This window comes from Pipistrellus hanaki (assembly GCF_964339955.1).
Source record: "Pipistrellus hanaki genome assembly, chromosome: 2".
In the NCBI taxonomy this organism is placed as follows: Eukaryota; Metazoa; Chordata; class Mammalia; order Chiroptera; family Vespertilionidae; genus Pipistrellus; species Pipistrellus hanaki.
In genome coordinates this window covers 16354092-16366520 of record NC_140504.1, presented here as the reverse complement: position 1 = coordinate 16366520, position 12429 = coordinate 16354092, and the positions used below count along the sequence as shown (strand labels likewise).

Here is a 12429-nt window from a genome sequence, read left to right as displayed (position 1 = left end):
CATTTAGAGAAAGGGGATTCAGGTTCAAAGGAAATGGCGGTCAACGCCACAGTCATCCTTTGTTGTGACTATTGCAAAATAAGACAGACAAAATACACAAAGCAGCTCCTCCCAAAAGCAAAATAAAACCAAACGACTTAAGTGTTCACTATAACCAAACATCACACCAAATATAGTCAATTACAGACTACCTAAAATTCTGAGAGGACTCGTTTAGAAGAGTCCTGACCACATGAGCTCAGCCTTTGAGAGAGAGATTCTAATAAGGAGATTTCAATAGAGATTTTTCTCGAGCTTTTTAAATGTCATCTCCTATTAATAATTAATTCACTAAAGTTCATCTCAGATGGTCTGTTTGGTTCCCGTTAATCAATCAACAATGATGCATTATGAGCCCAAGGTTTGCCTCAGAAAGGCTGGGGGTGGGTGGCGTTCACAGGTGGAGCATCAGCTAATTTTTAAATATTTAAAATTTCTTAAGTTTCCTCCTAATTTATCTGCAAACAGCATTAGTTAATGAACGGACAAGGAAAACTGTGCAATGACAAACCACACACAGGTCATGGTGTACCCCTCTCTCTAGCACACAGCAGAGGGTGTACAACTAGGTTTCAAAGTCCTTCCTGGGTCCTACTTGCAGTAATCTCTAAATTAGCAGCCTTTTCCAAAATGTTTAATGAAAGGTAAGGCATAAGCCTAAAACAATCAAAACTTTAAAGAGTTTACAGGAGCCAAACTGTGCTTCCTCCTCTACATGTTATCACCTGCATGGGCATGGGAGCCTGACATGGTGTTTTAAAATGGGATTCTGAGTTTATGCCCCACTGGAACATCCCGCCTTTGTGAACTTGAAGAATTATGTCACATCTACCCCTCAATGTATTGCCCTGTAGAGTTAATAAGGGTATCTTGCCAGGCTGGCGTGGCTCAGTAGTTGAGCATCAATCTATGAACCAGGAGGTCACAGTTCGAAACTTGGTCAGGACACAGGCCCAGCTTGATCACCACTTGTGGGGTGTGTAGGAGGCAGCCAATCAATGGTTCTCTCTTATCATGATGTTTCTATCTTTCTCTCCCTTCCTCTCTGAAATCAATAAAAATGTATCTTAAAAAATAGTAGTATCTTCCTCGTAAGCTTGGTTGTTTGTTTGCTTTTTAATATATTTTATTGCTTTTTTACAGAGAGGAAGGGAGAGAGATAGAGAGTAGAAACATTGATGAGAGAGAACCATCGATCAGCTGCCTCCTGCATGCCCCCTACTGGGGATGTACACGCAACCAAGGTACATGCCCTTGACTGGAATAGAATCTGGGACCTTTCAGTCCACAGGCCGAAGCTCTACCCACTGAGCCAAACCGGTTTCGGCCCTAAGCTTGTTTTGAATATTTAATGTGTGATGCTTGAGAAGGGTTGACTCTGTATTTGGTAAATAACAAATATTTAATAAGTATTAACTATTACTATTATTAAAATGATGGTACAGTTATGACTATTCTGAAACCTGAAATCCTTTGTAAAGCATACAATGAAAGTTAATAAACAAGAACTTGGTGCTTATTAAATAAATTCTTGCTAAACTTATAAATTATTAGTGTCAATTATATTCACACAAAAGCCTTATTTTGCTGCCTTCTCTATAATTAATACATGCAAAACTTCTTTTCACTCGGTATTGCCTGATAGGAACCAGGGACAAGAGGAAAAGGTCATTTTGTTTTTTAGTTGGACACTAAAGCCAGGTTTTAGAGCTTCAATGGACATTCATGTTGCCATTTTTTTCCTCTCTCAATAGAGTTCACCAAATCTATCGATTTACAGCCATGCTGAAACTCTGAACAACTACTTCGACGTAAGATTTATATCTTTAATTTCTTTTTCATGTAGCAACAGCAAAGCACGTACATCTGATCATCCTTGACTCCGAGACTCAGATCATCACACAATTTCCAATTAAAAATGTTTACGGGAGTGCACTTCATCAACCAAGCTGCCTTGCTATTCCAACCAAAATATAGTGAAGCTTATGAGGCCATCTGCAATAATAAACTTTAAAATGCTTTATAGAGAGTTACTAAATAACATCTTTATGAGAACAAGTATCAGGGGATTGATCAAATTTGTTCTTAATAACAACAGGATAAATATTTAAGAAACATTTGCTGGGTGCCAGGCATTCTTTCTTCTAGCCCTTTGAGGGAAGTGCCATTATTATCCCCATTTCAAAAATGAGGAAACTGAGGCACAACAAAGTAACAGGCAGTCAGTCTGACGCCAGAGTCCCAAGTTCTTACCCATTAATGTACACATGAATGTTGTGGCTTTCATGAATATTACGTTCATCACATATAGCATGCCCATATTATAGTAAAAGGATACAAGCATTAAGCCAAAACCTCTGCTGGGTCTTTTTTTTTTTTTTTTTTTTTTTTTTTAACTTTGATGACAATGAAAGAAAGAAACAGTACACTTTGTAAATTAGATGAGAGTACATAAACAAACTAGCTCATCATTCCTACCTCAAGTCTGTCTGTCCGCATTAATTTCTGTGCAGCAGCTGCAGCAGCTGCAGGGACAGGGACCCCAGGGTTCCCTGTAACCAACATTGGTGCAGTCGGCAAGATCTCTGCTGGAACCAGGCTTGGGGAGACAGGTCCCAGGTAGGGATTAAAGGCTGCTGATGCATTGGTGGCTAAGCTGGGTGCAACTGAAAACATTGGCTGAAAAACAAAGTAAGAAGAAACATTTAATATCAAGGTCTTAGTTGCAAGTTTATATCCTACATTATATATGTTTGCATCCATCCATCCATCCATCCATCCATCCCCCCAACTTCCATCCATTCATCCATCCATCCATCCATCCATCCATCCATCTATCTATCCCCAATATATTCTTCCCTTTCTTCCTCCCTCCCTGTCCCTCCATTTACTTCTGTGTTTATTTACTCTTATTCAGGATAAGGATGATTCTTAAAGAAATATTGATTAAACCAAAGTTTTTCTAAAATACAAGAGGTAACCTGCGGCTACATTTTTCCACTGGAATCTTAAAGCCTGGAGTCTCTCATACTTGCAATTTCTTTATGAACAACAGATCAAGAACTCAATAGGGAAACTTCCTGTGGTTATCTACTTTCCATCTTTGTCCTGATTGAACCCTAGACGCATATCTAAGAAATATATTTCATGATTACTATGTCAGATGTGTCTTGAAGGATCTGTTTACAACGGTTAACAGGTTGCAAGTGTCCCATTATCTGGAATAAATAAAGCGGAACTCTCAGTAGACAGCACAGTTTCACAGTCAATGTAAACTGTGAATAAACCTCATGTGGGCACGGAAAGGTGAGGAGGACTTCATTCCTTGTGGGCACAGAAGATAGAGTGTTTGGCAAATTCACTAGTTGCAGGTTTTTCTGGGGGGATTATAAACTTTACCAGTTTATCACGCTCTTGTGAGATATTTAACAGGGAATTCGCCTTCCTGGGGGAGAACCACTGGAAAATGGGAAATCTGCAAACAAGAACACTTCTAACTAAATGCTAGGTGATTCTTCAAGGGAACGCCAATGGCAACACTAAGGACAATGTGACAAGATTGACTTTCTGCCAGAAATGCTTTCATGGATACATGAGAATGGTTTCTATTGGTTGGTATAAAAATGTGCATATCAGGAAATATAGCTGTTCTTGATAGAATTAAGCAATTTACCTGAAATCAACTCGAGCAATTTTCTTTTCCAATTTTAAAAGCATAACCTAGCACAACAATTTCCCATGTGATTGATGATACATTTTCAACTTCCTAATTCAATGGAGTTTCCACTCTTAAAGTTTAACGCTTTGTGTAACAGTAATGTTTGTTTCCAAAACACAAAAAACGGATGGACAAAATGGAGCCTATTCTTGAAGGTAATTTTTAACAGTTCACTTCCTTTTACCCTGTGATATGGAATAGATTCAGAGAATTTTTTTTTTTTTTTTTTTTTTTTTTTTTTTGTAGAATAAAAGGACATTACACTGTCGCTATTCTTCCCTCTGAAAGATGACCCTGAGTTTATATAGTGTTCAAGAGAAATTTGGAACAGATTTTTAATGCAATTAAGATGCATGTTACAAACGTAATTCTTATAGTTCAAAAGAGAAACATGTTAAAAAATACAACATTCATCTAGTCTGGCCCTGTCTCATCCTGTCTTTGTAAGGGAGCCCAAGTTTTCCCTTGTTCCTAGGACAGTTCTCAACTCTGGGTGATTTTGCCTCTCAGGGGACATCTGGCAATGTCTAAAGAATTATTTCTAGTCGCCACAGCTAGAGGGTGCTATGGCATCTAATGGGTCGAGTCCAAGGGTTCTGCTAAGTGTCCCATTAACACAGGGGCAGCCCCTTCCAACAAAGATTTCTCCCGTCCCCAAATGTCAGCAGAGCTGAGGTTGAAAATCCCTGTCCTCAAGATGTGCTCTTCTCTTGACCTCACACATTGCTTTAAGACAAAATCTGTGCATGCAGCTACCGCGTCCAATCCTAGTGAGAAAACAATGAAAAGTAGAATATTTAGCCGAAACCAGTTTGGTTCAGTGGATAGAGCATTGGCCTGCAGACTGAAAGGTCCCAGGTTCGATTCTGGTCAAGGGCATATACCTTAGTTGCGGGCACATCCCTAGTGGGGGGTGTGCAAGAGGCAGCTGATGGATGATTCTCTCTCATCGATGTTTCTAACTCTCTATCCCTCTCTCTTCTTTTTAAAGTAGAATATTTAATACATAATGTGATTCCCTTGGCAGGAGAAACGATGCACCATGGATCCTTCTGAGATGTTCCAGTTAGAATGATGATGCCTCCAAATGTGCTGGCTTAAATGCCATGGTTAGCTGCCCTGCCAGATCGATGGCTCTTGCCTGAGGAAGTGGCCTAGAGTAATACCTCCCATCCACAGGGCCATCCCTGCCCAAAGCAGCTACGTTGCGTGCTGACAACAGGAAACAATCCGGCATTCCAGATATTAACAATCCATAACCTGCCAAGAAACTGGGGCCCAGGGCAATCTCTGCCCACCAATGGATATTGAACAGCAGCTGATTTTATGCTGCTCCACTGTCTACTGGCTGCCGAGGCAGCAGCAGGGCAAGGGTTGACCTGCCCAGCGAATACATGTTGAACTTGGATTTCTACTCTGAGATAGTCAGGTAAAATTTCTACTCTGAGACAGTCAGGTACACTGCTACATACTCGCAAATTTCAGCCACTCCAGCCACCTATTTTTCCTATTAGATATTTAATAGTTATTTGAAAAAATTAGCACTGAAGACTAAAAGACTAGTTTAGAATGGGGAGAACAGAGGCCAGGTAATAGCACTCCTCTTTGTATTCTATTGCTACGAATGAACATGTATTTCCAGACAGTGCAGTTTTTAATGCAGGCTTCAGGAAGTTATTGAGATGCTCATGTCATGGTACACAAGCTACTATAATTACTTAGAAGCAGAGGTCAAATCTGAAAACTCATTTGGAGGGAAGAAAAACATTCATATTTTAAGAAAACAAGACCAATGGCCAAAAAAATTCAGCTTTCTTAAAGCTCATTGAATAAAATAAACATAAAATCCACAATGCCTAGAATACAGAAGATGCATATTAAAGGGAAAGGAGCACTTTTATTCCATAAAAGTATGGCAACAACTTTCCCACTGGACTGTTTCTATAGAGTTGTCATGTGAATTGATTTCTGCATTGAATCCAGCAGAACTAATTCAAATCTGGTGGATTTTAGGATACTCTCCCCAAGTAAAATCTGCAGCAGCTTTTAAAAACCTGAACCATCAACTCTTCAACAAGCATTATCTCAAATTGCTCCCTCTCCAGATAAGTGGTGCTATTTGCTAAACAGTCAGGCAATCGATAATAATAGCTCTACGCTTTGAAATCGGATTCCAAAAGCTGCTTTAAAAACAACAAAAAAGTACAACATTCCTTCATTTCTTTTGTAAATCTGTTACATCCTTTTTCAAAGAGCACCTTGCTGGAGGTAGGTCACTGCTGGATTCACCAGTGCCCTAATCTGATTAATTAATAACTTGAACTACTACAAGGCTAATTCTCCATCCAAAACTTGCCCTGACAGGGTTCAGCAGAATCGCAAGGATGGATATTAACACAATGGTAGTATTTGGGCAGCATAATATTTTCTTTGAAGTATGCACAGGATAATGTATAACTACGTAATTGGTACATTTGATACTAACTGCATGATCTACAAATTCCTTGCTTCCGGGAAAGCATCAGGAAGGCTGGATTATTATTGTCTTTTGTCTGTAAACACCCCGAACAGAGAGAACCTAATGGCAGGCTTACTAATGCTTGGATGGGCTAATCATCTGTTTGTTTTAAAAGAGCCACTCTGATTCCATTAAGGTACTCAGGCTTTATTATGAATTTGTTCATTTTGTGTGGATCCTGCAGTTGGCCTCTAACTCAGGTCCCCCATAGACATTCACTTAACTAGTATAGCAACAGATGTGCTGTTTTTCTCTGTCCAAGAAATTAGTAAGTGCATTAAATATTTTCTAGAAATAGAGATGTAAACATTAAAAAAGGTTTCGTGTCATCCATTTCTCTATGTGCTTCTTAGAAAAGTTTCATTTCTTTTTTTTTGGTTTTGCAATTTTTAATACTGAATTTTTCTAAGTTGTCATTTTGCCATGCTGCAATGCTGCAAATATCAGAGGAGCCCTAATTTATTTTTAAAATGCTATGTGAGACAGTGTTTGTTTTGCAGACAATGTTGGCAAGTTTTAATAAAATGGAGGGAGTACATACAATAAATAATACGTAATTGGTATATGCTGGCATTTACAGAACAAAAGTTTTAAGTCAGATCTGTCTAGATGTTACGTGTGTGTGTATCTGTGAAGGTCAAACTTGCAAGCAGTAAACCATAAAGTGTTTTTGTTTTGTTTTTTAATTAACTGCATAATCGAGGTGCATGAAACCAGATTCTTGTACAACCCTGTATAAAATCTATAAACAGCCTTCATGAAAGATTATTTTGAATATTAATGTAGAGCCAAAAGCTGATGAGAGTTATCAACCAATATCACCTTACAATGCCTTTTTTCCAAGAAGGTAGCATATAACTACGATCAGAGCAATCCTATTTTAAAATCCGTTTCTAGACTGAGTTGCTGACTGGGCAAATCAAATGACCACCTGCTTTATCCTTAATTTCACTTTCTCTTTCAATCCAATTTTTTCTCAACATTTAAAAGGATAAGACTCACTTCTAGCTCTCCAAGGAGAAAGAAACATAGCAACAAATACATATGCCGGTCCCTGAAATTTGGGGCCCATTTTCAAGCTGCTTAAGGAAGTGCAGGCTACTTGATCAAAAAGGGCAGATGCCCTAGCCAGGTGGCACAGTTGATGGGAGCATCATCCCATATACCAAAAAGGTTGTGGGTTTGACTCCTGGTCAGCACACATATCAAGGTTTCAGGTTGTATCCTTAGTCTGGGCAGGTTCAGGAGGCAACCAAGGGATGTTTAGCTCTCATATCGGTATTTATCTCTCTCTCTATCTCTCTCCATCTCTTTCTTTCTACAAACAATAAAAACATGTCCTCATGTGATGATTTTTTTTTTTTTAAAGGGCAGCAGAAACCGGTTTGGCTCAGTGGATAGAGCGTCGGTCTGCAGACTAAAGGGTCCCAGGTTCGATTCCGGTCAAGAGCATGTACATTGGTTGCGGGCACATCCCCAGTGGGGAGTGTGCAGGGGGCAGCTGGTCGATGTTTCTCTCTCATTGATGTTTCTAGCTCTCTATCCCTCTCCCTTCCTCTCTGTGGAAAACCAATAAAATATATTAAAAAATAAAAAATAAAATAAAAAAAGAAGGGCAGATGGATGAAAGGGTGATTCAGAGCGACTGAGTGGTAAACATTTTACCAGAAATACTTGGGGATGAAGAGGCCTTATCTCAACCACAAGTGGGATAAACTGGAAAGGGAAGTCCTAGAATACAATGGAAGAATCCCAGGTGTTGCTGGAAGTGTGACAAAGGATGACATCAAAGTTTTCGGCACCAAACTGACAACTACTGCCTGGAACCGAGGTGAGAGCAGAGACAAGATGACAGAGGCAGCAGAGAAGCTCCTGAGACCTGAGGTCCATGCAGTTACTCTGCGGTCCTCTGTCGCTGCCCTGCTTGCCATGCATGACATTCATGGGACTTCCACGTGAGTCAGGGACCTCAACAGGCCAAGGAGTGTGTGCCTTCGGGGCAGCTGTTATGGGACGGTATGGATGGACAAGCCTAACCTGGGGAGCACAGTGCAAGGCGCCTGAGACCTCTGCCAGCTTTCTTTTTTTTTTTTTTTTTAATTTTTTTTAAAATATATTTTATTGATTTTGTACAGAGAGGAAGGGAGAGAGATAGAGAGTTAGAAACATCGATGAGAGAGAGTCATTGATCAGCTGCCTCTTGCACACCCCCTACTGGGGATATGCCCGCAACCAAGGTACATGTCCTTGACCGGAATCGAACCCGGGACCCTTCAGTCCCCAAGCCGATGCTCTATCCATTGAGCCAAACCGGTCTCGGCAAGCTTTCAGGGGCAGTGACGAGAGCCTGAACGCTATCTTTCAGGAACAAACCAAAGAACTATAATCAGAGGCCTCCCAGTTGGAAACCACTAGGTGTTATCTACCTTCGTTAGGTTGTTTAGTCACTTCTCATTAGATTGCCTTTGCATCAGATAGCAAAGCAAAAAAAAAAAAAAAAAATTGAATTAAAAAAATTAAAGTGGCACTTAGGAAATAAATCTAAATTTGGGTAATTAGATACTTATAGGCCTTCCATTTATCTTCCAGTTACAGAGCTCGTCGGCAGCAGGGCCAGTCACATTAATTAATCTCTCCGAGGCTTCATCTGCAAATCTGGGCTAATACTACCTACTTAATAGGATGGTGGCGAGGATGTAGGACACCAAAAGGACTGAGTTCAGTGACTGCAGGCACAGTATTGCATTTGCCCCCAAAATGTCAAGTCCTCTTTCTGATTCTTGGCTGGGTGCCTCTCTCTACAATTTAGTAAAGTCCATAAAAACAGGAGACTCTCCTATAAATCCCTGCACTCCCCAAGTCAGCTCAATGTCAGGTCTCAAAGACGTTACATTTATACACCAGGTCTCTCAAGATTTACAAGAAAAGGAGAACCCAAAGGGAGTGACATACAGCCATTTCCGGGTCCCCAAAGGGCCCTTGTGCAGCCCCTGGCTGCCTCTTAAAGAGTCTGCTACAAAGTCGCCTCCTCCAGCCCCCATTCGGTGCGGCAGAGACTGGGCTGGGGCTCTGGGGCCTGGTTGCAATTCCTCTGGACGCCGGGGAAGGTCAACCCCCATGAACCTCTGCCTCAATTTCTTGTGTTTGGAAAGCTCCTTCCCTCACTCACTCTTTCACTTATCCAAGCAATGGTTTGATCTCTGGGAATGCCAGGCACAACACTAGGTACTTCTGAATCTGATTGGACCTTGCTAAGCCTTTGCCCAATCTGTGCTCCTCCAGCTACAGGGTGGGCCAAACTGGTTGCCCTCAGATTAGAAAACTAAAAGGCTGCCAAAACCGGTTTGGCTCAGTAGATAGAGCCTCGGCTTGCAGACTGAAAGGTCTCAGGATTGATTCTGGTCAAGGGCATGTACCTTGATTGCGGGCACATTCCCAGTAGGGGGTGTGCAAGAGGCAGCTGATCGATGATTCTCTCTCATCGATGTTTCTAACTCTCTATCCCTCTCTCTTCCTCTCTGTAAAAAAATCAATAAAATATATTTAAAGAAAACTAAGAGGCTTCCCCTATGGGACTGCAAGCCCCGGCACTGATCAGACTCTGCTGATGCTCCTGATGGAATGGACCTGCTCACAGCATTAGCTCCTTGGAGATCCCATCACCTGGGCTGAATCCAAGTTTAAGCCATCCCTCAACCACTCTCGGCTGGCCAGTCTCTTGGAACTGTTTGTCCATATTTGCCACCTGCTGCTTCCAACCAGTTAGCTTCCCTTCTGTGGGCCCAGCATTGAAGTTCTAAGTAGGCAGCTGGTTAGGACCATCTCACTTATTTCTGAATCTCACTTATTATCTTCATTAAGACAGGGCTGGCTTACAGGGATCACAAAGTCTCCGGTGAGATTCTGAAGCAAATTTCCCGGATTAAAGCCTTCTCTGTAGCCATTAAAAGCCATTCCTATTAGCAAATTCTTTAAAATTGAATAGTTAAGATGACTGCTGTGATCATTACAAAAACGTCACTCTGAATAGAGTCTATTACTTCCAGGCTGATCTCACAATGCCTCTAGCAAAAGGGTTATTCCACTTTCAAATCCAGGAATCAGGAAAGATTAACATAAAGTCTGGATGTGCTCACATCTGGGGAGGAGGGTAAGAAGAGGGCATAGAGGGATGAATGGTGATGGAAAAATAACAAATGAAAATAAAAGTATTTTAAAAAAGAAAAGAAAATTAATGCTTTGTTTAAGCTGAGAATTTCCCAGCAAAAAACACCAGAAAATGTGGTGATTTTTCTAAGGGTTCCAGAAACCTGTGTGTTGGTGATTTCCTAAACGATGCATATCTGTTACTAGTATTTCAAAGCCCTGGGCATAAATGCTGCTTATAGTTTGTGCCAGGATTACGATGTGATGACCCTGGAAATGACCTTGAGAGTAGAACTCAAGGATGAGCTCAGTAGAGGAACCGCTAGGACCGATGCCGTTCTTTGCAGTCTGGGAACTTCACTGCCGCTCTCAGAGGCGCGCTCGGTCAATGAGCGGGTAGATATGCTTTAAATGTTTCAGTGGAACAAAGTGCCTCCCATCAAGGAGAGATCTTATATCAAGGAAAGTAGTAGCCAACACAAGGATCTATCGGACCTTTGAAGCTACCTATGTGATGGCTAAATATAGCAGAGAAGTCTCATCCAATATTGTATGCTGGAGAGAAAAAATACTGTTTTTAAACCAAATGAATGAGTTTATGCTATCCCAAAACAAACATGTGAAATTAGCAGATACCACAAAAGCAAATTTAAGCAATCATATTTTAAACTGAGCCCCCAAATAATGAAAATATAGGTTAAAACAGACACAGAATTACAATATTATCTCACCTCAACTGTATAGAATTGATAATTGGTATCACTGCCGGTGTGATATGGAGATCCCTCCCACCTCGAAATGCAATCCCCCCCTCTTTTTTGGAATGATTGGTGCATTAAGTTCTAAGAGAGAATGACAATTACATTGAGTTCAGATGTTAAAAGGTAGGAGGAGAAAAATTAGTTAGCACACTGCTACAGTTAGCATATCAGAAAAACGTGGGTCTTCACATTCCCATGACCCCAGAATACTACATATAAGTTAGTGACATAAATTACTGACAGATATAATCTTATCATGGCAAATTTCAACATACATTTAAACACAGAATTACCATATCACCATGAATATCAGAACACCTTTTGCAACCCATCATTATGACATTACTCTCTTACATTTCTATGAACTAGTGTGAGTAAAGGTTATTGAAATCGTTTACCATATACACCCTCCAAAAATCCAAATAAGTAAATAAATAAATATATGTGCTCAGGCTGAAATGTTATCCCCATACGTTGCTCAGTAAACATTAAATCCCCATGACCACCTACAGCTTCTAATATTTACGTCTTTTCTTAAAACTCTTGGGAGTTTCTGCCTCTCCTGATAATTTCTGCTTTTATGAGACTTCTAAGTTCATATTGATTCACCACTGTCAGAATTCTTTCAGCATGGAACCACAAAATAATTTTAATTTGTGTGTAGAAGAATAACAAAGGCTTCTTTTTTAAGAAAGAGAACTAGCCATGACCAGTGTTTCTCAGTGGTTAGAGCATCACCCTGAGCACCGAAGGGTCACAGGTTTGATTATAGGTCCAAGGGCAGATAGATACTTGGGTTGCAGGTTCATTCTCTGCCCAGTCCCCCCTCACGCCCTAACCCCCATCGGGGCACTACAGGATGCAACCAATCCATGTGTCTCTCTCACATAGATGTTTCTCTCTTTCTCCCTCTCACTCTCTCTGAAAAGTAATGGGGAAAAAAATATCTTCAGGTGAAGATTTAGAGAGAGAGAGAAGAGAAGAGAAAAGAGAGAACTATATAGAGTCTCTTCAAGGAGGAAAGAAAATTTTTTTCTTAAAATTAGAGATGACATATGCCAAGTTTTAAGATTACCATTAAAGTAGCCTGGAAATGCACATTGACTAGATTGAGGAGATTGATGACTCTTTTAAAAACACAAACAAAACACTTTACATTTGAAAGCCACAGAACTTAGTCTGGAGAAAATGTTAGGGGAAAAACATGCTATAATGCAAATTTCCACGTGATTTACCCAGAAGATAAG

General features: G+C 40.4%; 2 protein-coding genes across 17 annotated transcripts in view; both read right to left on the bottom strand.

The window, feature by feature from the left end:
• Positions 1-12429, bottom strand: part of SUCNR1 (succinate receptor 1) — a 608141-nt gene that overhangs the window by 202170 nt on the left and 393542 nt on the right. The window lies entirely within an intron of this gene.
• MBNL1 (muscleblind like splicing regulator 1) overlaps positions 1-12429 on the bottom strand; it is a 192261-nt gene that overhangs the window by 24902 nt on the left and 154930 nt on the right. For all 16 annotated transcript variants that reach the window (XR_014794113.1, XM_084873873.1, XM_084873871.1 and 13 more), the window contains one exon: positions 2518-2718. Coding sequence is in view for 15 of the 16 variants with exons in the window: in XM_084873873.1 (XP_084729999.1) it covers positions 2518-2718 (201 nt within the window). In the remaining variant the exon portion in view is untranslated. The remainder of the gene's footprint in view (positions 1-2517; positions 2719-12429) is intronic.